General features: G+C 44.2%; 1 protein-coding gene and 1 long non-coding RNA gene across 3 annotated transcripts in view; one reads left to right on the top strand and one right to left on the bottom strand.

Annotated features, from left to right (window-relative positions):
* The window catches only part of LOC128411174 (uncharacterized), a 165,888-nt gene that overhangs the window by 37,434 nt on the left and 102,042 nt on the right, over nt 1–26,412 (top strand). The window lies entirely within an intron of this gene.
* TYRO3 (TYRO3 protein tyrosine kinase) overlaps nt 1–26,412 on the bottom strand; it is a 60,434-nt gene that overhangs the window by 27,609 nt on the left and 6,413 nt on the right. Inside the window, exons 2-6 of one of the 2 annotated variants that reach the window (XM_053383226.1) lie at nt 23,689–23,896; nt 19,245–19,345; nt 9,624–9,794; nt 5,055–5,141; nt 544–659 (exon numbers count right to left, since the gene is read on the bottom strand). In XM_053383226.1, coding sequence (XP_053239201.1) covers nt 544–659; nt 5,055–5,141; nt 9,624–9,794; nt 19,245–19,345; nt 23,689–23,896 — 683 coding nt within the window. The remainder of the gene's footprint in view (nt 1–543; nt 660–5,054; nt 5,142–9,623; nt 9,795–19,244; nt 19,346–23,688; nt 23,897–26,412) is intronic. The other variant, XM_053383234.1, reaches the window with a different exon arrangement.

Below are 26,412 nucleotides of genomic sequence, written 5' to 3'. Positions count from 1 at the left end.
ATGCAGTCCTTTTAAAAATAGCAGAAGTCTCTTGACCATCAATAGGACAGTTCCCCAAATTAAAAATAAAATGGGACATTATGTATTTTATTTTGCCTATGAACGCATGGAATATGTACTACTAGAACTTACAAGTGGGATTCATCAGCGTGCCTGAGAAATGGCTCTGTGCATGTACCATCACACAGCACTCCTCCATGCAAGGGGAGAGGGATTCAAATTGGTCCAGGTTCATTCTGTGCATGGGAGAGCTCTATGCATGCACATCGTATCATCACTGTACAGCAAACTAGAACTTTGCAATGACACTTGATTATCTTCCTATGCAGGGTCTTTCCAAGACAGTAGTTTATTTTGGTCCATGCTGCTCTGGTCACAAATTAAGCACTGCATCCTTTGAGGCCAGTTGCCCACAGAATTTCTGGGTAGAAAAGCCCTGCCTCCAGGGTCCCAGACATGCAAAGCAAGGGGCTATCTAGCAAAACATTTCCTGGGTTTGACTATTTGTTTTGGCCAAGGAGGTATTATGCACGTGTCACATACCTGAACTGTACAAGAATGAAGTGGAGAACGGCCATCAAATCCTGGCAGCCAAGTGATACTGGCATTGTTGCTGGTGATTTGAGTTACTGTCACATTGAGAGGTGGAAAGGGGAGAGCTGAAAAAGAAGGACGGATGCTGTTTAGCATATGTAGAACTGAGCAGATATTTATATGGAAATGTGCAGACGCTACAGTCTGGGAATTTGGATAAGGTCCCTGAGAGGTGCTAATCAAGCTTTGTATGAACAGGGGTGGCTTGCACATGGCATTATAAATCCTGGTTAACACTGAATAACTTATTCTCTTTATTCAGTGTTTGGTATTTAAACAGATATAGCAAACACAGAACATTTGACACAGGCACTTCTCAAAACATTCTGCTGTGGAATCTGAGATGCAAGCAGTGCTAGCCTGAAGTTCCTAAAACCTTTGCATAGCATCTCTCTTGTCAGAGGGGCAGGGGTGCTGGAACGTGGAAGCAAAGCCTAGTCCTTTTAATAGGCAGATGGTAGAACTGATATGCTGGGAGTTGATTTCCACTAATTCCTATTTTAAACACCGAAAGTATACAGGTTTGGGTTTGGGTGTTTTTTTAAAAAAAAGAATTCCAAGTAGATCTAGGTATGTTTGGGCCAATTTCATGAAACAAATGCAAACTTGTCTTATTCCTCTTATTGAACAACTACTACAATGTCATTCTGGACCCAAAGCAGTTGGGTGGTGTACATTCACATATGTATCCATGTGGCTTACCAATGTTTAAATGCTTTAGTGCTAAGCCAAAATCCATTGTTTTTGTTGCACTTATACGCCCCTCTGAAGCTCAGAGCTCACATGAGGCTTCCAAGCAGCTGACCAGGCCGAGACTCGCTTAGCTTTAAAGGAGTAATCACATCATTTGCCTTTACAGTAGTTAAACTTAAAATCTAGGCTCACATGGGAGAAAAACAGGAGAAGCCTACTGCGGAACCAGGTACAGTGCTGAACCAGCCAGCAGTGAAGGAGGAATGGCTGATGCTGCAAATAGCTAATACTTCAGTGATGTGAAACACAGAAGAGGCTTGAGAGTAGTGTACAAGTCAAAGCACAGGTTGTGAATCCTGCAGAAGTTTAAAGTCCATCTGATGGACTTCCAGCTCCATATAATATGTACACCAACTGAAGCTACTGAACACTCTTCATGCTCCATGTAGAATGTGTTAGTAATTTAATCTTGAAGTGACCAGGTCTTGTGTAACTGTGCCATGATCAAAATTTTCTTTTTTAAATAAAATTTTAAAAAAGCTGGAGTTGCCACAGATGAAGCTGGTCAAAATCACAGCTTCCTCCTGCCACATCTCTTTCCAGGAGCCAAGCTGGGTTCAGAATCACTGAAATCTGTCCAGATTTAGATTTGGAGCATGGGAGGTGGTGCAGTGGGCTCAAAGGGGAAGGGAGAATGAATGGAAATTGCCTCTCTTTCTCTTACGTTAGCAGATGCCTCTGCAGAATGGCATCCTTGGACTTCACCCAGAGGATTTGCACTTGGGAAAAACTACATGTGTGCGTATGACTCCCTGCTTTGAGCCATCTGCAATGTCTTCCTTGGCTTGTTTTGTTGTCTTTGAACCACGTCAGCCCAGGCTGTTTGCCCTTCGCTTTTTTTACTGCTCTGGCCCCCGCTCCTCTGATTTACTCCCAATCTTCTCACTCCATATGTTCCCTCCAGCCCACCCCTTCCCTGCTCCCGTCATCTCCTGCTCCCACTCTTGGCTCAGCAGTTCCATTCATGCTGCCACTTTCTCTTGAAATGGTTCCCCACACCTTGCCAAGATCCTTCTCCATAAATCCACTTTGCCCTTATTCTCCGTTTTGTTTCCTTACAGCGCTGTCCTTTGTCTTGCTTCAAAGATTGGTAAACATGGCTATAAACTCTACCTATATGGCCCTAAGAGGCAGCATCTCTTTATCTCTCGGCAAGCTTCTAGGGAGAAGGAAGAAAGATGTTCTTGCAGCTTGCCCTGAACTGAATAGAAGAGTGCTGCTGCACCCACCTTCTGCTTTTGGGTTTCCCATATGCATCAGGTTGGCTCCCGTAAGAACAGAATGTAGGACTGCATAGGCCTTTGGACTCATTCATCTCTCCTTACATTCTTAACTGCCAAATGTTTTGTCAGCAACATGTGTGACAATGCAATCAGTCCCAGTTCTGTTTGGTAACAATGGTCCTTTATGTTGAGGGTGGACACGGTGAAGTATATTCCTCGGAATGTACGAAGAACTCTGCTGCATCAAGCCAAAGTTCCATCAAGGCCAGAAATTTATTTCAACAGTATCCAGCTTCTGGAAGGAGTATGTAACAACGGTTTGCATGTAGAACACCACAGGTTCAACCCTGGGTTTCTCCAGTGATAAACAAGACACAGATGCATAGGAAGTTGACTTCAGATCTAATTGTCCATCAAACTGAGTATTATCTACTCCAGGGTTTCTCAAACTTGGGTCTCCAACTTTTGTTTGACTACAACTCCCATCATCCCTAGCTACCAGGCCCAGTGATCAGGGATGGTGCCAATTGTAGCCCAAAAACAGCTGGAGAGCCAAGTTTGGGAAACCCTGGTCTACTCTGACTAGCAGCAGCTCCCAAGGATCTCAGGCGAAGATTTTACCATTACCTGACATCCTTTTTCCTAAGATGCCAGGGAATGAATCTGAGACCTTCTGCATGCAAAGCATTTGTCCCACCATTAAATTATGATCTCTTTACGACTGTTAACAAATTCAAGCAGCTTAGCATATCCAGGTGATGCAGGAAGTAACAGTAGTTGAGGGCTCCCACCATCCCAGACTGTTGTCTATGCTGGCTGAGGCTGATGAGAACTTCAGTCTAACAACATCAGGGGGCATCACATTGGATATTCTTGGTATAAGGTCAAGGAAGCCAGAGAGCCCCACAGGTGCAATTTGAAGACTGCAGATGAACACCATCAGCATCCAATGGCTGCTGGGTAGCTGATATGAGGTGCAGTCTCCAACTGTTTGGCTCAGAAAGAGAGCCTGAGGATGAGGAAGGATATTGATTTCAAACTGAAGAGATGATTCACCTCACCTGGCCTCCTCCAGGAATTTATGTGAGGGGGAGGAGAAGCCTGGGAGCTTACACCATCAGCTCTTGAAGGAACCAACAATAGCCTGAAAGAGTCTAGGTGTGGAAGCCCCTCTCCACCGTCTCAGGGACTACCAAAAGATCTGCTGATGAGAAGCCCAGGCCTGAGGACTCATGCCATAAGCATCAAAGACCACCAATGGCCTGGGTGAATTCAGTTGGAACAGCTCCTTCCTCATTTTCACAGTGCTGCTTATCAGACCTATATGTCCTGTGAAATGCATTGATGTCAGAACAGGAAGATCACCTCCTGCAAAAACCACCATCAGTCTGAGAGAATTCTGCTGTTTTATTGTTTTACCTTCTGAATCTTTTATTTTGCATTTTAAATGGTCCGAGTGGACAATACTGGGGGAAGACACAACAATGGTTTGACTCAGTGGCCACATTCCAATGGTGGGCAGAGCAAAAACAAACAAAACACACAAAAAAACCAAAAAACCAACCAAAGCCATTTTTTTAAAATGAGGGGAGAAAGAAACAGCCCTTTGAAAATAAAGGTTCTGGTAATCCTCATCCACAACAATGCACCCATATAAAATGAACTAATCGCATTTTGCATTGCTAAAAAATATGACCAACCAACCAAAACAAAGCTGTAGATTTGCCCTAAAAATAAGAAAGAGTGTGAGTCCCCCGTGGCCTGCAGCTACTTTAGCTTCTTATGAGGGGAGGAAACACCGCAGGAAAGTAGCAGTTGTGAAAGGAACAAAAATTATTAATAGGGCTCCAAATTACCAGCTTTAAATGAGAGCTTTGGCACTGCAAAGCACAGAAATCCACAGAAGCATAACATTCCTGAAATTTAATTGCCCTCACGGTGATCTGCCTCCTCCTGTTCTCTGCAGTTCACGAGATGCCAATGTATTGTGGGGGGGGGGAGTGTGGGTGTGTGGGAGGGGAGAGGAGAAAAGACAGAAGAAGGTTTGGGGTGGTATTTTTGCTACGAAGGCATCAAACTTGTGCAGAAAAGGAAGATTTCCCTGTTCGTCCGCTGCAGATGACATCACTGTGGCCTACCTTCCTACCACAAACGGTTCTGATGCCCCGGTTCAAGGAAAATCTGTTATTTCGTGTCACATCTTCCCTTCCTGTGCCAGTTGGGGTTTGGTTTTGATTGCAAATTTTGCTGCAGGGACACAGGCCCGCATGCCAAACAGTCAGCACAGTGCTTTATTTCATTTGCTGAGAAGAGAGAGAGAAGGCACTGCTGGAAAGCAGCTCAGAACTGTTCCTGTTGGGGGGGTGGGTAGAAGGGAGGCAGGGAAGGAGGGAGAAACAGAAACTGTTTTTCCCTGCTTTCTTCCCACTCCTGACAGTCCATTCAATTTCCTTTTCTGGAAGAACAGGGAAGGATCTCTCTCACCTTTAATCTGCACAGTGGCCGTCCGGGATGAAGACAGTCCCTTTATGTTGTGGGCTTCGCAGGAGAAAACTGTGCTTTGATTAATACCTGGAATACAGCCAAGAAGTGGGAGAGCAGGAGGGGAAGGGGGAGAGAGAGAGAGAGAGAGAGAGAGAGAGAGAGAGAGAGAGAGAGAGAGAAATAAGAAACCAGCACACAAAACTGCTGTACAGTATAATAATCCCCCAGCTTCAACCTCAAGCAGAATTTCAATTATGTTTGACACGCAGCTCAGACTCTCTATGTGCAACTTTTGGGGGCTGAGCTGGAAGCGGATCAAACTCACATGGATTTGGGTGTAATTAACATGTCAATCGGTTTTTTCTTTTCTTTTTATAAAACAGGAGGAATGTGGCACAGAGAAGCCTGCACTGGAAGCTCCTTCTGCAAAATATGAAAGGGAAGGGCAGGAATGGGCTGGGGGGAGGGCAGGCCAAGTACTAGGCTGTTAGCTCTCTCATTGTTGTTATCTCACTGCTGTCCTTGGCCGGACTCTCTCCTATTGTTTTGCTGCTCTTAAGTTAAAGCTTGTATACTCTCCATCCCTTTGTTTGTGCAATGCCTAGGAAAAGAGGATGCTTGGCCTGGCCAAGGTCTCTGGCTGATTTCAAATTATACCCTCGACCTCCACTAGAAACAAGAGACACCTCTGTGTCCAAAGGCATGATGACTACATTGCAGCTTGATTAACGCCACTGAGATTCCACAACTCAGTGGCAACAGGATTATTTAATCGGCAGTCACAGAAATCAGTGCTTTTGTCTCCATCGTAATGAAGTGCTCCTTGTAAGCATTTACACACAAATGTAGCGTTCTTCCAAGGGCACACTAATTGTGTCCTCTGGGAAAGAGGTCACTAGCTGCAGTTAACAAATTACTATTTCCTATTTTCAGCTTTGCACTTTTTATTGGGGAATGCATGTACACACCATTAATGTGTCTGTGTAATGTTGGCCTAAGAGTCTAGAAACACACAGTAGGTTTCTGGTTGTTAATATGGGCATGAGTCTGGAGCATACAAAGCTGCAAAACTGGTACCTTCCCAACCAGCAAAGACAAAAACACAGGGCTGGGGGAACCAATTCCCATTAGGCCCAGTCAGCATGGGCAAATGACCAGGGATGATGGGAGTTGTAGTCCAGCATCTGAGGGACCAAAGGTTCCCCAGCACCACAATAGCACAACTTTTCCTGCATCTGTCTTTTGTCAAGTTTAGTAGTTATATACAGTGGTACCTCGGGTTAAGTACTTAATTTGTTCCGGAGGTCCGTTCTTAACCTGAAGCACCACTTTAGCTAATGGGGCCTGCTGCTGCCGCCACGCCACCGGAGCACGATTTCTGTTCTCATCCTGAAGCAAAGTTCTTAACCCGAGGTACTATTTCTGGGTTAGCGGAGTCTGTAACCTGAAGCGTATGTAACCTGAAGCGTATGTAACCTGAGGTACCACTGTACAGTACTTTAGAAGGGGTGACGGGGGGAGAGGAATCCAGCCTTCATTTAATCCCAGAGTTACACTTCAGGTAAACGTTATTTTTCATGTGGGCAGCAGCAGAAGACAAAATGTCTGCAAAGGGATTTTGGTTTTGTCTGTACACCAGAATATGAGTGTTTATATAAATAGTCTTTTAAAACTGAGGGTTTCAACACAAGGCAGAAAACCGCCCTTTCAGATTGTCAAAACTGAAACAGTAACAATATTCAGATGACAATGGCCCCATTTACAGTAGACTACACCATATACTATATTTGAACCAAGGCCTTCAAATCAGGCCCCTCCATTTTGTAGGGTGAAAATCCAGAGAGAAAAGTTGTTGAGCTTTTTTTTTAGTTTTGCCAAAGTTGTTGAGCTTTTTAAAAAGTAATTCCCCAAAATCTAGACTTCTGACATGGGTTGCCATACATCTGAAGAGCAATTCAAAATGGCTGCAGACAATCTTCCCACCCAGAGGAACCATAAATACCAGGCTTTCTCTTTGCTCAAAGAAAGTGCTGGTAGCAAGTGAGCTATATGAGAGTCCCTGGACGAGCAGCAATGTCTCAAGGTGCCTGTAATTATGACAGGACTGAAGGTTGCTCAGCCAGGAAGGGAATACTTATTGGAATGTTTACTTTGCCCTTTAACACACATAGGGATTAAGTGATAAAGAACAAGGCCTCTGGAATGCCACCTAACTCAGCATTATTGACATCCTGCTCACAGGAAGCACTAAACTATTGTTCAGAAAAACTGGGTCCTTAGACTGGACTCAGATGACTTTGAGAGCTAACGATAGGTTTCTTTTTCAATGTATTATTCTGTTTTTCAATATTATTACTTTAAGGGCTAGTTTACTTTTTATGTCTCTAGTTTTGTGAAAGACAAAACGATTAGTCTATTTCAAATTAAAAGCGGAATTGGGACACTCCTGGTGAAGCTTGCCAGAGAAATGACTCTGAAGTTTCTATCTGAGCTTTTGCCTGCTTCACTGTCCTTGGTACAGGACAAACCAGAGTCTGAAACAGTAGCTGAGGCTGCATTTTAGGAGCGTGATGCACTGACAAAGCATGTCTGAAGTAAGCTTGCATTATCCTTGCTGAAAATTAAGAGTAGGAGTGGAAGATCAAAAGATGGAGAGAGATGACAAGATACATTTTAAAACACAGAGTGATATATCCTGGCTGATAACAGATCGAGCAATGCTAAGAGCATTGCTTTTTTTGACGGTGGTAACACCCAAAATGTCCTCAGTGTTTTCCAGGTACAAAAAGAAAATGCAGGCATTCTGCTCTGAGGAAGGTGCAGCAATCTAGCGTTTGAAGATAAATCAACTGACTGCTGAAATACTGGCCCTGCCCCACTTCCCCACCCCCTCGGCTAATTATTATTTCCTTTAAACATTTTGCTGCTCTTTCCTGCTCTTTCCTGCAACACCAGCTCCCCACACCCACACGCTTCTTCTTGCATGCCTCAGGAACTGCGTGACCCAGAGATAGCACACGAAGGTTCACCTTCTGATCCTTCCTCTTCCCTTCAGAGAAAGAACCTGCATGCAAAGCGCCATAGCCCTTCTTTCTTGAGAATACAAATGTCAATCCTCCTATAACTTATAAAAATCAATTGTTTATGTTGCTATCAGCAGCCAGATTGGTAATAGCCCAATACTGGAAAGCACCAAAAGTTCTATTTGCTAATGTATGTAACATTGCTTCATCTGAATGTCTGGTCAGACAAAAACATGTAGTCTGGGCCGAAGCCAAATTGAGCAGTTTTGATATGGACTGGTCTGTATTTTTATTTTTTTTACTATATAAATACTCCTCCCATGACTCAGTCCTTGTTGTGGTTGGTCTACATACATTCATCTTAAAAGCTTGAGTGTATGTAACTGCGTCTCTGTAATTTGTTTTATACTGAAATGCTGTTTCTGTTTTTATGGTTATGTGTTAGTTTGTACACATAACCTATGTGTGTATTTGTGTGTGTGTTTGCTTTCCATGCATGTTACATCTATCATGGGCTTTCATGCAAATTGCACTTGCTGAAATTCCTTCCTCTACCCAACTTATTAAAGCTGCAGGAGACCTGCCTTCAATCTCACCATCCTAACTGCTGTTGTTTTGGGATAAAGGAGATCATAATAGTGAGGGTACATGTGAGAATTCTGATGACTCAGTAGGATCAACACTTTGTCTATGACATTAGGACAAAATGGGGGAGAAAGTTTCTGGCGAAAGTTTTGTCACACTACACTGCTAAGTGAGCACCAAGTCCTTCCTCTACTCCTTTCAGTACGAAAGTCTGGGGAGGTTGTATAGCTAGATCACAGAGTTCTAACAAGGTTCCTTCAACTGCATAGGAATGTTTCAGTAGCTGCGAGTTTCCCATTGCTGTTCTGTTCTATTACATTTCCCTTCAGCTGCAATGGGGCTGGCTTTTAGCCATGCTGGAGGAAACAGAAGCACTCAGAACAGCTTAAGGCATTAGAACTGATAAGCCAATTGGAAAAAATTAAATTCTGTTGACAAGAATATACACCAAGAAGAATACCTAGAATGAGTGGAGTATGTTTTTTTGAGAAGGTGTATTTGTTCTGCGTTTATCTAGTTTGCCCCACATGGAAATTCCATGGAAATTTTACCAAAGATAACCTCATCTTTGGTGACCTCTACTGTATACAGTCGTACCTTGGTTTTCAAACAGTTTGGTTCTCGAACATTTTGGCTCTCGAACCCAGAAGTGACTGTTCCGGTTTGCGAACTATTTTTGGAAGCCGAATGTCCGATGGGGCTTCCGCGGCATCCAATTGGCTACAGGAGCTTCCTGCAGCCAATCAGAAGCCGCACTTTGGTTTCTGAACATTTTGGAAGTCAAACGGACTTCCGGAACGGATTGTGTTCGACTTCCGAGGTATGACTATACTAGATACTCACTTGCTTTTTAGTCTCACGTAACACCAGCGACATGACACTGGTGCAATTTGTATGGTCTCTTCATCAGCCACTCCACTCCTTTTCTAAGGCCCTTATTTATCCTAGGAGGAAGCCTTACCTGGCACATTTAGGGTGGAGGGGGAGACGTCGGAACGACCAACTTTGGAATCGCCCATCCACCAGACAATTGTCACTGGCTCAGGTGGGCCAGCTGCAGCACAAAATAGTTGGAAAGGAGTATTGGGGATTACAGACAGATCTTCTGGCTCAACAGTGAAGTAAGGAACACCTAGAAGAACAAAGCATAAATGTTAGCAGTGGGAGAGTTTTCATTATGATGTGCTGAAACCGTTTCTTTAAATTCTTTCACTGTAGTTTGTACGGAACATTGGCTGCCAGGGCTCTAAAAAAAACCACACATATTTTAAGAAATGGAACATTTTACATTTATGGTACATCTTTGCCCTTTTCTCTTTGGTTAGAGCTGCCTACAGTACAGGATCCATTTTGTCCCGTGTACATTTACACTATGATATAACTGAGTGGAATAGTAGTAGGAAAGGTTATTTTTAAAGACTGCCTTTTTAAAGACTTCCTGATGGGCTTTGAAATTATCAGGCAGGGGCCCCAGTTAAGCAGAGCAGCAGTGGAGGCTGAAAATGCATGGCCCTGGTTGAAAAGTTTGGATCTCACCAATCAGCTGTTTAGCAGAGGAGGAGGAGGAGGAGGAGGAGGAGTGGTGGGGACCAGATTCAATTCTCCATTTGTTCTCACAAGCAGATCAGTGAAATTCCAGATTTCTAAAAAGTGGCTTCATTATTACCCTTGGGAAATGCATGTGTTTTTATTACTGTAACCTGTCCTGGGACCTTAGGATGAAGGAAATAATAATAATAATAATAATAATAATAATAATAATAATAATATCTGTTTGCATAGAGAATTCCCTAGCTGGTCTGAGGCCATGAAATTATTAGTCAACACACTCTATTGGAAGAGTACCCTGCTTCAGTTTTATTGTGGCTTTAAAAGCTAACTGCTTGGAGAACAATGCTACGAAGTGGAAAATCTGAGAAATTGTAAGAATAAATGCCAAGATATTCATTAGTAATAATACACATATAAAACACCTCTCATGGTTCCTAAGGAAATGTTTCAAAGACATAATGAAAGCAAGATGCCTAACTTCTAAATACAGTCACTGTTAATTAGAAGACATACTATTCTTTTATGTTCTGACTTTGAACACCTTTCCTTAGGGGTTTTTAGGCATATATTAAAAATGCATTCGCAGAGTCATGCTGAACCTGGAGCCATGCCTTACTCTAAACATGAAATACCACAATATGAAATTTCAGAGAAACCAAAAATTTGAGAGTGAGAAGGCATAGTTCAAAATATACTAGAAATGAGTTTTGAGGTTAATTTGATTGCAAGATAGACCTGTTCTGGGGAACAATGTGAGTTTCTCTATGAAAACCATTGTTCAGGATTGGGGAATCTCTTCATTTGACCCACCAGGCCATTTCCCCCAATCTATGCCCAGCAGCCTCACACCTTACATCATATAGGACATCAGGTGTGGGGCAGATAGAGATGTGACTAGGGAGTGGGGCTAAACTCCCTACACATTAGCTGATATGTAGGGAGTCTGATCACATCTCTCTCACTCAGAAGGCTACCTTTGACAGGTGAGTAAATGTGCCCACCTGTCAATCACATGTAATCATTGTGGTGTCGCATGATTGACATGTGGCTTGTTCTGCCCACCCGTCAAAGTTGGCCAAGAGGGTGAGTGAAGATAAATATATGAGCCACTGAGCCAAAAAGTCTCCCCACCCCACCATGGTACCTCCCTGTGATCAAAGTTGGATCTGGAAATGCTGGATCTTGGATGAGTGAGACTGATGGCCATGACAATCTTGTTGTTCTCTTTTCTATATACAGTATTCTTCTTAAAAGTTCCTGCTGAAGTCTTAGTTTCAGTTTTTATCCTGAACTGTCCCTTGCTCACATTGGTGGGAGGCTATCTAAATGACACAATCTTGTGCCACTCGCATTGGCCACGTTCACACATCACAATAAACTGGACTTTCTGGCTTTGCTTATTGTGGTTTACTAAACAAGAGATGCTTGCTTGACCATGCTGCCCAATTGCTCTTCCCAATTGGTGTGAGCGGGAGAAACAAACCAGGAAGCTTGGGTTTCATCTGAAATAGTGTTCATGGGTTGTTGTTCCCTAACAAGCTGCAGTTAAGAAGTGAACAATAATGTGGTTAAGGGCCGGCCCACCCGTGAGGCAAGGTGAAGTGATTGCCTCGGGCAGCAGGCGCCACAGATGGAGCAGATCTGGCCTCCCAGGAATGCACCATAATCTCTGCACAGGGACACTGCAATGCAGAAGTGAACTTAAAAATTACACCACAGCTCTCCATGAAGCAGGCCAGAGGCGGAGTTAAGGCTGCATGACCAGTTCTGCCACACTGGGTGCCAAGCCTGGGGGTGCCACAGGGCATGGCAGCTATGACATAGTGAACTGAGCAAAGCGGAAGGCAAGAGATGGGGCGGTGCTGCTGAAATTTGAAAGACCAAAGTCTGCCTCTGAGCAGGGATAAGGAGGCGATCGGGTTACCCATTCAAACACCTAATAACTTATGAAGAAATAACTAAAGCTGCCTCTACACAACTGGAAACTAAAAAAACAACTGGGACTTCAACCAAATGAAGACAAACAACTGAGAGAACAACCATCAGCCACAATTTTTCTTTATTTTCTATACAACTACTAAGCTATGTATTCCTTTGTATGGATATGTTTTGCTATTTGAAATTAAAAATCAGTTAAAACGAAAAGAACAAAGCACATCCCCACATCTCACAATGAAATCAATGCAATTTTTAAAGTGCTTAACTTTGGCAGGATAATGCCACAAGGAGATATTTAGACCGTGAAATCACAACTAGATTAAACAAAGGCAAGGCAAGAGACCTTGCTAATGCTTCTTCTCACTTTCAAGTCAACTGACCGCTGATTAACTATTTGACCATACACAAATATAGCAATCAGGCAAACAGTTTCTGATAACACTGACTGCTTGAAGCACGAGGTTTTCTGGAATACACAGCACCTGAAAGCTCAGTCCCATCATCCTGTGGAAGTTTTGCAATTCCTGAAAACAACGGCCATTGTGCTGCAGATAAAGCCATTATTCTAGACGTGGCATTCTTTTTGCTTCTGGCTGATTTCAACAGGGCCAGTCCAACCATTATGTAGATTGAGGCAGGAGCCTCAGGCAGCAGGTATTGGGTATGTGCAATGGGTAGTGACCAGGTGTTTGCCTACAGAGCTGCGTGTGCCACCTGCCCTGCCCTGTGCCCTCAAAGCTAGTCTACTGTCCACAAGTGTGTTGGGGCAACTCTCCTCTCATCAATATTTAAGCAAGAATCAATAAAGTTAGCATCCATATGTGAAACAGGAGTGGATGATTCTTGCCCTTTGCCTCAGGCAGCAAATGCCTTGGGCCAGCCCTGAATTTCAGGTACAATTCAATGTAAAACACAATAGTCAAATCTCTGGGTAAACAGAGTGGAAAAACAAGACTTTCCTGGAAACCGATTAGAAGAGGAATTGCAATATGGTCAGATGTCATTCTGCTATTATCCAACACGGCTAGATAGATCCCACGCCAAACACCATGAGCTGTTGTTGATATCATGGCAAAATAAGTAGACAGAAGACCTACTTGATATGTGGGAGCTCAGGCAATCAGCTTATTATTAAAGGCTCTAAATATAAGTTTTGAGGTTCCATTCCTGTGCTGATAAACACACCTGACAACACTCCCTGTCAACACCTTTCATGCTCTCTGTTATGTAAGTACCTGGAAATATTTACACTTCAAAAAAAGCTATTCAAGTTAGCTATTTTACTCAAAACAAGATAAAGGAAATGAAATTAACTACACACACACAGCAACCAGGCCACAGTGTAGATACCGCCCCCACCTCTGTAGTACTTTTATTTGCTTATCATCCAATCTTGTTTGCTACTGTGGACACACGTGTACAATAAAACTATGATAAGCTCCTGAGCAAACTTTATTACCATCAAATATAAGTTTCCTCTTTCTGCCCTTTTTATTTATGAGAGAGGATGAGGGGTGAGTTCTGAGTCATGGAGTCCCTAGTTCAAATGTCTCTTCCGCTAAGCCATTCATCAGGCGGCCCTATGTATCTCAGGTCTAGCGCAAACGTTAATACACACCTGTCATTTGATACCTGGCAGTGTAACACGGTAAAGGCAAAACTGGATGTTACACAGCAGATGCATTCAACAGTCTCATACATTTTTTAAAAAGCAAGGAGGCCGCAAAATTTGAGCAGTGAGGGGAAGGGGAGCTTAATACGGCACGCTTCCCTCTGACAGCTCCCTGCCAGCATGCAGTGCTTTTCCACCCTTAGGAGAAAAAGATAATGAGTACTTGTGCCTTTGCCCAAGCAAGTGGGAAAGTAGCTGGGAGGTATTTTGAGCAAGACAAGCAACCAAGGGGAAAAGATTTTAAGAGGCCCCTTCTCCCATCACTCTTTGACACAGAGGTCCAAAAAGAAAAATTGGAAGCCTGCTGCCTACGTCTGCCATTTTACTCCTAGCTCACTCCTTACTGCATTATCCTTCCAAGCACCAAATAACACATATGTTCCACATTAGGAAATCTTGCTTCAATATTGGGAACCAATTTTAAATGGCAGTTTCTTTCGTTTTAGCTCCTAAATAAGAAACGTAATGCCAAATCTTATAGCCCTCTGGCGGTACTGGCTCTAAATTCAATAAAATAATTTCTTAAGTACAGTTTGACCTTTAGATTTCGGGTTAAGGAAGCAGAAGCCGGTTAGCTTCTGGATAGGTTATATATATGCAGAGTGTTTTTATAACAAGGATGCCAAAGTCTAATGGTGTCTCTTTCAAGTCAGACATACCTGGGCTCCTTTAATCTTAGGCAGACGGGTAGCAGACTTTGTGTACGTTAGCAACGGTGTGCTATTTCATTACCAAACAAAATTGTAAGAGAATATATGAATGCACGGTATTCTGCAATATTACAAGCGTTTTACATGATTATCACTAATGGCTGCTCATTAAGATTTCAAGGATGCTCACTCATCCTTGCTGCAGACCTTGAAGAGTGGGAGAGGAAAGTAACCCTCTTTGTATGCTGAAACATTTTCCTCTGGAACTGCAAACATTTTCTGAGTTGCCATAAAGTTGACACAAAATGCTTACACAGTGCATATTCTATTGCCCTGAGATGTACAATGCTATTCTATGGCGACAGGCTCTTCACCAGGGCTGCAGATGTCTCATCTTATCAGGGATGGGGAGCCTGTGACCCTACAGATGTTGTTGGAGTCCAACTCCCACCAGCCCCAGCCAGCATGGCCAATGGTAGGGTGAAGGGAGCTGTAGTCCAACAACATATGGAGAGCCACAGATTCCCACATCCCTGCATTTAATTATTATCTGCAGTACATTGGCTTTGTCCCTCATTGTGCACCCAAACCTTCCAGTTCTAAAAGCTTTGTTGGAAATGGCACATGAGCAGTTCATCCTAGTTATCATCCCTGCCCATCTGAAACTGGATACCAATTCATAGGACGAAATATGTGCATTGATTAAAATGCTGCATGAAAAGGATACCTGATACAACTGTGTGGCCATGGCAGGACTTCTTATTGCATGGTGATTTAATCAATGTAATACTGCACATTGGTAAACTAGGGGGTGAGGAGAGACATAAGCTGAATATTGGGGCAAACTTTGCATGTGCTGCATTCTGAACAAATGAAAGATTGGTGGATCGCTAACTCACTGGGGTTACTCTGCCAACAAGATCAGATAACTCCGATAGAAATCTGGATGAGGAACAATTCTAGTATTTATACCAGGCCACGCCAAACTAGTGAAACTAAATTCTGCCCTAATGCATCTATGTGAGGGTACATTGAACTGAGGCATCCACCATAGGCTGAATGAGCCTCCCCTTTTCCATCGTCCCCATATGCACCATCCCCATCCATCGACATAGGGATGGTGCAGCTAAATATGGCCTCTACACAAATAACATTCACTGTGAGCAGCCATAAATATGTGGTCAATTTCATAGGGAAAATCTGGCAATTAGCCACACAATTGGATTGTGCATTGGGTTTTATGTGCGTAAGACATATTTGGATGTATTATCTTTGTGTGAATGACAAGGGTTTGAGATCTGCTCATGCTCCCCACCCTACGATTGGACAATACCTTCCAGCCTATTTGATCCCAAGGAAAGAAACTGCTGCATGGTGGCTTTACCATGTCAAACAACAACAACAACAACAACCCACAGTAGGAAAAAGATCTGCAGTGGAAAGTGAAGCTACATGAAGAAATGGCTCAATATATTTTGATGCCTAAGGCAGAAAATTCATACTGCACCCCAACCCCACCCTAAGCATGATCAGCTGCCCAAGGCAGACTGATTCACCATGCCTGATAGTATAGCATCCCCTTTAGAACTGAAGCTCCTTTCTTTTCAGATAATGGGAGGTGACTGAAGAAAGATCACTTGCTCTTTTGTAAAACAACAATCCTCAAGCTGAAAAACTTGAAAAATCCAGTTATGCATGGGTGTGGGTGGGTGAGAGAGAGAGAGAGAGAATGAGAGAGGATAATGGATAAATGGGGTATATGTTTCTGGTGTGTGAATAAGAAGGGATGCCTGAGAAAGAGAATGAATGGATGATGGAGAGGAGAAAGGGGCAGAGAATAAAAATGGAGTGGCAGAGAGAGAGAGAGAGAGAGAGAGAGAGAGAGAGAAAGAAAGAAAGAAAGAGAGGAGGGGTGAGTGGCAGAAATGGACGGCTGAGTGTGAATGGGATGTGCATGTATATGCGTGGCTAAATGGAGTGGATTGGCAGATGTGTGTGATTGTGCATTTGGCCTTGCCTAAATTGGGACCACATTCACCACTGGCATGTGGCCTCTGGATGATAGTTCACAAAGGAATACAGCTCTTGGGTTGAAAGGGATGCCCTGCCCTTGCACTAAGCAGCAATTTGAACTCAGGCTCATCAAATGTTCTGTTACAGAATCTTTTGGTACCTTAAAGCTTAAAACATGTACCATGGAATCAGTTTCAGTGGACAACACTCCACTTCATCAGATGCATCTCTCCTCAATCGCCCAGTCATTCTCTTTCTCATACACCCATTCTGATCCACACTGCACAAGCACATATCCTGCTCATCCATTATCCTCCTGCTGCCACAAATCTGAAGATACCTTTATTTATATTTTTGTATTTATAGAGCCACAAAAAGAGTGTGGCCCAGTAACAGCAGCTCAGTTATATACAGAATAACAAATAATAATTGTTCCACCTTCAGGCAGTTAATTGCAGTCTTATCATACTCTCCGACCCTGATAGAAATTTGCCTCCATCAATGACACTTATCTTTATCTCCAAGCAAATATTTAACATAGAATTGAGCTGCGCTTCCTGGCAGCTTGGCCAGTAAAGGGTCAATAATTTGCTGTCAAGCTCCAGTATAGACACTGCAAAACAGAAGGGCCCGTTCCACCTACTGGTTGTGGCAAAGGCACACCCCTGAGGACAAAGAAAGGATGTATTATACACTCCTGGCTTGGGAGTAACAGGCACCTCCTTTCTCTCCAGCGTGGCAGACAAAGTCTAAACATACACCTCTGCATTACATCCAGGCACCAACTGCCACGGGAGATTACATCTCTTCTTCTTAAAAACAAACCACTATGAAACCTCAAATGACTAGGAAATACGAAGTTCTTCATGGAAAAAGACAAATACCTGAAGCAGCACAGTATTCTGAGCCCATGCTGGGACACTGATTCAGCTGTGAGTCAGACAGGAGAGCGCTGCCTACTCCATCAGCGATGTAACTCTGCTGCAGATAGCCTGCAGCCGCCACAGATTCCTTCCAGAGAGCGTGCAGATCTGACGCTGGCAGCTTTATGAGGTCTGCTAGCATCATAACCCTGGAAGGACGACGTACAGCTGCAAATGCAGGGAGCCACCCACTCTAAATGGTACATACCAGGCCAGAGTGCTGTTGTGTGTATCCTCTAGGTTTGTGCGTGCAGTCTGTGCGAGCCAGGGGGATGCAAACTAGGACATGGGAGACCAGGGTTTAAACCCTCATTTGGGTGACCTTGCAGCAACCGCTGCATCTCAGCCTAACCTACCTCATGGGGTTGTGGTGGGGATTAAATGAGGAGAGGGGGAGCCATGAGCTCTTTGGAGAAAAAGGTGGGATTTAAATGCAATAAATTATAACAATAAATACTATGTAAAACTAATATGCTGTCAGTCTGGGCAAACCAGGCAGATGAAACCCTACATGCCTCTCTAGCACAGTTAAAAACATGGCTCATGGGTAAACAATGGCTGTCTCGTGTGGTTCTCCCTGGCATTGGAAACATGGGTTATTTGAAGGCCTGAGCAATGAGCCTGGAAAAACCACTGCAACCCTATATTAATCAAAAATTCATTTTCTATAAGGCACCAAGGGACATTTAGAACCAGGACTTCCAGAGTAGCCGACCTCTAGCACCTGGTCTCCTACGTCACTAGCATTCTGATTTCTGAACCAGGCAGACTAGGCTCTATAAGTGAAGGCTGCTTTCTAGGCTGAGGTACTGTTCCCATTGCTCTTGTGGGGCACTGTAGTCCAGGCATCCCCAAGCTTGCCCCCCCCAGATGTTTTGGGACCACAATTCCCATCATCCCTGACCATTGGTCCTATTAGCTAGGGATGATGCGAGTTGTAGTCCCAAAACATCTGGAGGGCTGCGTTTGGGGATGCCTGCTGTAGTCTGAAGGTGGTCAGCTGACCTGAAAAGCCAATAGAGACACACCCAACCTTATAAAAAGTATATATTTCCAAGCCAGCCCCTTAATGTGAGATGCCTGAAGCTTGCCTCCTGTGGTACCTAACCTCCAGGGCACCTTTCAATTATGTCTCTGCTTCTGGTACTTTAGTGCTGCCCAATCTGGTACTAGACTCTGGTCTCTCTCTTTGACCATGTCTATTACCTCTAACCCTGTGGGGTTGTCAGTTTTCTGCTTTTGTTTTGCCTGATCCAGTACCTGTCTCTGACCATGTCTTCTGCTTCTTACTCATCTGACTAGCCTGTAACCTGATGCAGACTCATGCCCCACAGCAGCCAATTGCAAGGCTAAGCCCCAGGGTCTGACATTGTCTAAACATGCATATGGAGAAGCCAGAAAATGGAAGACATGGATTCTCATATCATCTGAAGGGTCAGACACATATTTTGGTAGGCTCTCTGGAGCCTTCATTCTATAGTTAACCTATCTGACATCACACTCACCATTAAAACATTATGAAGATGCTAATTCTAGCTGTTTCTTGGCCATGCTTTCAAATGAAAGTTGGCAGACATAATGTTGGAAGCACTCAATATTTTGCAGAACTAAAGACCCAGCAAAAATTGTGTGATAGGTCCCCTACACCAGCTACCACTCTCTTCTGATCTTTAGATGGTCGCTGCGACAGCATAATTGTTTTGGTCATAGCAGCACAGACACTGGAAATGAGCCAACATCAGCCAGGCAGTCTCTTCTCACAATTTCTACATGCAGCCAAGTATTGCGTCCTCAGCATGCCTGCCTTGGGCAAGAGCCAGTGACAGGGCCCTTACCTTCCACAATGAGCCACACTTGCTGTGATTCTTCTTTCTTCCCGTTGGTCTCCACTTGGCACCAGTACTTCCCAGAGTCTTTCCGGTCCACAGACTTCAAGCTAAAGTGTTGAGAGAGCGATGAATGGTAAATGGCACTGTGGCATAAACAAGCAGCTGTCATCACAAGCTCTTCCAATTCCATCCAGTGATCTACAAACATTGGAGCCATTTCCAAAATAGAAAATCCCTCCTGCTTCAGCATGTACTCGTGTGATCACAGGAAGCTGTCCTAACTACGAGGCACCAGCTCTATCTGGCCCATTACTGCAAACGATTGCCCAAAGCCTCACACAGAGGCTTTTCTCACATCTGCAACCCAGGTTTATGTCAGCTGCAGATGCCAGCAAATGAACCCAGGACTTGCTGAATGTCACCGCTGGTTTTTGGCTCTGCAAAAGGAATACAGTTTGCCATATCCTGAGAAGCACTTGTTTTCCAGGATTCCAGAGAACATGTTAAATTGTGGCCTTACAGTGGCCCATGGCTGCATCCAGCCTGAATATGCAGGGAAAGCAATAAATCATGTGGCGAGGCTTCCACCTATTTGTGTGGGTACCACGAAGCAGAAGTAGCTCTTTAGAGAAGATTGGCCAATCAGTGCAAAGCATATGCCATACCACAAGTGACAGAAAATAGGTCAGGAACATAGGAAGCTGCCTTGCCCTGAGTAAGAATATTGGTCCCTCTAGTCTTCTACTCTCCATATATTGTTGGGGCTACAACCCCATCACCCCTGATCACTAGCCATGCTAGCTGGAGCTGATGGAAGACATGGAGGGTGCTACGTTGTGCCTCCCTGGTCCAAATTGATTGGCAGGATTTCAAAGATGGGCCTTCCCCAGCCTTACCTGGAGATGCTGGCGAACCTGCAAGCAATACTCCATCACTGAGCTACAGCCCTTTCACTAGAGACATATGATTTTGGAGACTGAGACAGAGATTGGAGGGGAGGCTACCCTTTTCAAAATAGTGAAGGAATATTTAGCACTCACATGGGAGAAATAAGTGCTTATCTTGAAATACTGCACGAATTAATTAGCCAAGTGCCATGCAATTCCTGTTTGCAGAATGTGACTTAGCTAACTCCCTGGTTCCAGGAAGTCTAACTGTCCTCATCTTGGAAAAAAGAGTCTGCCAAGCCGCTCTAACCCTGAGACTAGAGTCTAAAAACATGCGGAGAAAGCAAATGTGTTGGTTAGACAAGAGTGAAAGGGAAGGAGCAAACATTCCCTCATCAAGGTGATGACTCAGAGCTGGAGCTCTTCATCTCTGGCCTTATTCAGCACCGCATAAACCTAAATAAATATTTCACATACTAATCTTTTCTTACAAAGTGGGAAGCAGGGTAGGGAGTAACTGAATGCATAGAATGTTGCTTTAAACCATGAACCAAGGGAGAAATTCTGTGCACAGTTCCTCAAGTTCAGACACATATGTCAATTTATATCAGACTGAAGACAGCTTTGTACGGCTTCAGCTTGCGATAGCCGCGGGACAAAGTCAGCCCAGCCCCTACCAATTCCAGCTGTGGCAGATCATCACAGGGTGACCATATGAAACTCAAATGATCAAGTGTCATTCTGATTGGGAAGGGACAACCAGCAGCAACACTCTCAGCTTTTCCCGATCCGCCTATCAATTTGCTAAATCAGACATCAGTGCAACAGCCTACAAAGTATTTAATTAGGGCTGCCAGAGGTGCTATTTCAATGCTGTTTGCTGTAATGCAGCAATATATCCTCTCCCCACCCATCCCAGCTCCTTGTAAAACAAGTGTTTCCAGGAGCACATTTTCATTTCAAGGGCTCTGTTGGGAATCCAAGATTCTCAAGTAACTATTTAATTCAAAAGGCCTCCGGAGAGATGGATTTGGGAATAGGTAATTCTTGTATACTTCTGGCAATTGTTGCAGTAATTACTGTACTTCCAAACAGTATCTGGAAAGATGACTGGCACTTTCCCTCTCCCACCCCCCGCCCACCCGCTGTACCTGTCCCGCCGCAACATCCTAAGCAAACTATCCTTGAATATTTTACCCTATGATAATTGGCCCAAATGCAGAACGCTTGGCTTGATCTAAATGATGGAGTAAATGTGCTGGAACATCTCTTGTGGGGATGACTAAGACTTGGTTTGTATGACACATCCTCTTCCCTCCCAACAGGATTCCGATCTAGTCTCAGAAGTCTGATTTTAATTAGGGCATCTCTTTTTAGTCAGAGACCAGGAGAGAAGGAAGGGACATGGTGGGAATAAATGAGAGCAAGGAAACTTTTAAGTACATCTCCAGTTTTGCCGCAGAGAACATTGGAACAAACAAGGTGAAAGGGGGCTGTAAAGCTTTCCTTGTCATTTGCCTTCAGGCTAGGCCAGAAAAGGGGGAAGCTCCCAATATCAGAAGGACAGATACAGCATGAACATGCAATCAGTGGTGGCGGAAACAACATCTGCTGCCAATGCTGGTCTTAGAGAACCACACAGGGGAATTGAGGGAAGGGCTGTAACTCCGTGGTAGTGAACTTGCTTTGCAGAAGGTCCCTGGGATAGAAGACCTCTTCCTGAAACCCTGGACAGGTGCTGCCAGTCAGTGTAAGCAATACTTATGTAGATGGACCAAGGTCTGATCCATTATATCCATGATATAAGGCAACTCCCTACATCCCTAAGGAGCTTAATAGCCTCTCTGGGCCTTCCTGCCTAAAGGAGCTACCAAACATGAGAAAAGGTTGGGCTGGCCATTTCAGACCCCAGTACACCTCAAGATGTCCTAGACTGGAATGGTTTTGGTTAATGGTGCATCCTCTTTTACTGCATTACTGCTATATAATCAGGTGCAGGGAACCTTTGGCCTTCCAGATGTTGCTGAACTTTAGCTCCCATCATCCCTGTCCATTGGATGGGGCTGATGGGAGTTGTAATTCAGCAACATGTGGAGAGGCACAGGTTCCTCACACCTGCTATATATGACCATTCACAGTAGCTGATGACATGGCGAGGCTCTGCCACTCACCTAATCATTGGCCGGTTCCATTGCTGGTGCTTACCTGGAGGTGGAGAGGTAAACTGGTGGGGGAGGAGGCTGGTGTGGTGCCAATGCACCAGTGAGTTGAACCAATCTGGTGTTCCCACTGGTAGGCTTGTACCATGCTATCCTTGCCCTTCCCCTTCTACCTCCTGGTAAGCAGCAGCACTGCGACCAACCAGAGGTTATCTGAAGAGGGCTCCCCCACCATGCCATCTGCTACTGACTACTCTCGACCGAGCCCCATTGAACAGATTGCAGTGTACATTTCTCCCCCCCCCCAACTATTTGCTTTTATTCTGTAAGCCATATTGAAAACTTGTGAAAAATTAGAGGATGGAAACCGCACTGGTTTGGTTCAGCTCAGCTCAGCTCCTCCTTCTACAGCAAAGTTCTGCACCAGGCACAGAAAGCAATGCAATGCGAGTTTTTAAAACTCTGGGTCTTAGCACCTGCCCCTCTTCTTTATCAATTAACCTTGACTACAACAGAAGCCTTTCTTTTGCCTGAACACCCCTGTGGGAAATCAGCCCTCCTGGCCAATCTTAAGGAGGAATCTAGTCCTCTCTGCCTCCCTCCATTCCCAAGGTCCCACACACCAAAATTTTATATTGGGGTGATGAATAAAATAGGAGATGGTCATGAAGATAGTGCTGAGTAAGGCTGGGAAACAACCATTAGAAAATGTGGGGGAAAGAGCTAAACCTCATTCTGACCAATGAAAGCCTTGTTCAGACTACCTCTGGTTTCTGATTTTTTTACCAGGCTGTTGCTCATTTGCCTTTATGCTTTCCTCCACAACTGGAGGGTTGGTGTAGCTACAGCATAATGGTTACGAGCTATGAATCAAAAAGGCTGCAGTTCGGATCTCACCTCCACCATGAACTCAGTAGGTGGCCTTAGTAAAGGCACTCTCTCAGCCTCAGGCTTCCTATCTGAAATCTGGGAGATAATAATACTGGTGTACTTACAGAGTTACTGCTTGGATCACACTAGATAATGCATTTGAGCGCTTTGAGGTACTATTCAAATACTTAGTATTATTGCCAACTACAAGAATGGGGAAAGGTCATAGGCACACACCTGAGATTTTAAACAAGGGAAGAAAAAAAGGTTTGGGTGGAATTCCAAGGAGCAAATTCTATGTTTTGCACAGCAAATATGTGGAATGCACTGAGCTCTGACTCCAAGTGCCATAGAGTGCAACAGTTAGGACTGGGGAGACTAGGATTCAAATGTCCATTCAACCACAAAGCTCACTAAGTGACCAGTGGTATGTCACAGAATAAAAAAATGCAGGTGGTAGTGAGGATGGTGATAATGATAGTAATTAATAATGTAATATAACTTGGAAGCCCTTGTTCTGTACATCAGTCCTACCTGAGGAACCCAATCCAGTGTTCTTCATCTACCGGGATGTACACCTGGTCTACGCTCTGCACAACAGCTCCATCCTTGATCCACAGCATCTCTGGGTCTTCCATTCCCTCGAGGCTGCAGTTCAGCTTCACAGGCTGTCCCTGGGACACCTTCAGTTTGATTGGCATTCCAGTACCCTTTGTACCTGGAAGAAAGCAACCTCCCTCCTCTCCACACCCACGAAAGGGGAGCGAGGAGGTCGGGAATACAGCAAATTAGCCAAGGTTGGTGGTCCGCAGTGCAACAATACATCCAGAGAACAGAACATGCAGGCACCTGAACGCCTCATCAGAGCTTTATTACATTTGCTGAATGATTATAGGATGAGAGTACAGAAATTCCAGTTAGGGAATAATGGAGGAGGTTAAATCCATGCAGGGCTTCGTTAACAATATGCCAATTTGGAGATCAGCAGGGTGAAAGCCATACAGTAGCAACCTGTCAGTGGTAGATACAGATGCAGAAGACATCCCTGCAGCTGTGCCCTGACAATGCTTTTTGAAAGTGCTATTCTCAGAACAGTAGCACAAATTCCGCCCAAAATTCTCTCTGGATTTCTGGCTGCCAGGTAATATTTCCAGGGGAAACTGTGGCTTTTGATCTACGCCTATGAAAAGAGCTGACATTTTAGAAAGTTATTCATAGGGGGCGGGGAGGGGTTGTTCAGCAAGCACTTTCTCTTTATTGCAAAAACTCCCAAGCAGTTTTGCAAACACTACGGAAGAAAAGGCTGGTGAAGAGCTTTGGCATGAAAGGAAACTAACCATTTTACAGAGCATACTTTTCTCCCTCTCCTTCTTAATGTTGTGGTGTGGGATTATTTCAACCAGTAGCCAGGCAACCCCCAAACCCAGGAGGTAGTGCCAAATTTCTGATCTCATTCCCCATTTGGATGAGTGTCACCAATTCATTTGCAGGTGGTGGCGTTTCTCAGATTTCCTTTGGGGTGGGGGTGGAGGGGTTCGACGCATTCAGAATGTGCTCCAGGGCTCTCAAATGTGTTTAAGTGAGTGGGTGGAGAGAGCTATTGCGTCCACAATAACAAAAATGTATGGAATACGTTAGCTGCATAAACACTGATGCAAGCTGTTTGAACGCTTGGGGAGAAGATGAGCATATGTGGGAAGGAAGAAAATAAGCAAGATGGTAAATAAGCTGCAAGGTAGAGGATTGAAATGTGGCTGCCAATTTCCAGAGAAGACCAGGCCTCTTGTACCTTCTCTGCTGTAGGTATTAACTATTGGCAGAATAGGAAAGTGCCATCAATTTCCTATCCAATTATTGATGGGTTTTCATCATAATAGTCTTTATTATAATAGTTTTGTCTTGAGTTTCTGCAACTACTTTGTGCAGTGCTGACTTTATTTATCAGCTTCAGCATGCCAATGGAAAGGGGGCGAGTATATAAATTCCATTAAAAATAAATAGGCAGAGGGTTGTATCCAGTGCTTTTGTTCTACTTCCACAACAGGCTTCCACTTATACAACAAAACTTTCCCCTCTTCTGCTCTCCCCTGGAGTCCCCCACACCCCCTCAAAATATGCTCCAGAGGATTGCAGGACCCTCTGGAGCAGGTTTTGGGGACACACAGGGAGAGGAAGTGGATGTTCCATGCATGAGTGGAACTCTGTGTGTGCAGCATTGTTTACAACCCACAGCAAACAAATACCGTATTTTTCGCTCTATAACACGCACCCGACCATAACACACATGTAGTTTTTAGAGGAGGAAAATCCATAGGCATGCCACCCGTAGGCATTCCCTCCATAACACGCACAGACATTTCCCCTTACTTTCTAGGAGGAAAAAAGGTGAGTGTTATGGTGCAAAAAATACGGTAAATAGTATTTTCAGCATGAGAGGCAGTGATGGTTTACTCTGTTTTAACATGTTGATTTTGGCAGTAGCAAGTACTAGATCTTCCCCAGAGTAGCCTTTTCCTGTACTGTAACATGCTGGGAGGTGTTTGTTTGTTGTTGTTTTTAATGCCTTTAGAGGCTTAGTCAAGGATTGAATTTCTACCACCTCTGCAGCCAACCATGGCATCCCATCAAGGGTATAAAAGCCCCAGGCAGGAAAAATACAGATTTCAGATATCAAAATGCACATAATGGGGCTGAATCATTCTGATTTCAAGGAACACCCAAAGGTGGAGATTCATTGGTGCTTAAGTTGATGGTGAGACACTGCACATGAAGCAAACACTGTACACCAGCAACAGTACCCAACAGTCCGATGAAAGTAAATGAATTATCATGATCAGCACTTGTTTTTCTGGAGTCTTGCTAACAGGTACCTATCTCAAGACCCAGACATGAACTCTCAACAAGAGCCTCAACTCTACCCCTCTAACTTGGGCTGCAAGGATAAGGTTCCCCAAAGTGTTAAGCAAGGTAGAGGGAGTCACCAGGGAGAATAAGATCATGTCTCAAATTAGGAAACAGGCTTCCTTCACCCCTCCTCTAACTCCCTCTCTCAAAGAAAGAAAGGTGTATGCACAAAGCACACAGACACCCACAGTCACAGAATGCCATCAAGCCTGCAACATGGGGAAGCTGCTTAACAACCCTCCCTTACTCAACAGCTGATAGCAAGAGTATCCTGTACATGGGAGCCCATAGTAAGTAGCATGTTTTCTGCAGAACCCAGAAAAACTCTGATGATGCACAGGCAAAGGCAATGAA

This window comes from Podarcis raffonei, chromosome 1, assembly GCF_027172205.1.
Source record: "Podarcis raffonei isolate rPodRaf1 chromosome 1, rPodRaf1.pri, whole genome shotgun sequence".
Classification (NCBI taxonomy): domain Eukaryota; kingdom Metazoa; phylum Chordata; class Lepidosauria; order Squamata; family Lacertidae; genus Podarcis; species Podarcis raffonei.
This window is presented reverse-complemented; position numbering and strand designations above follow the sequence as displayed.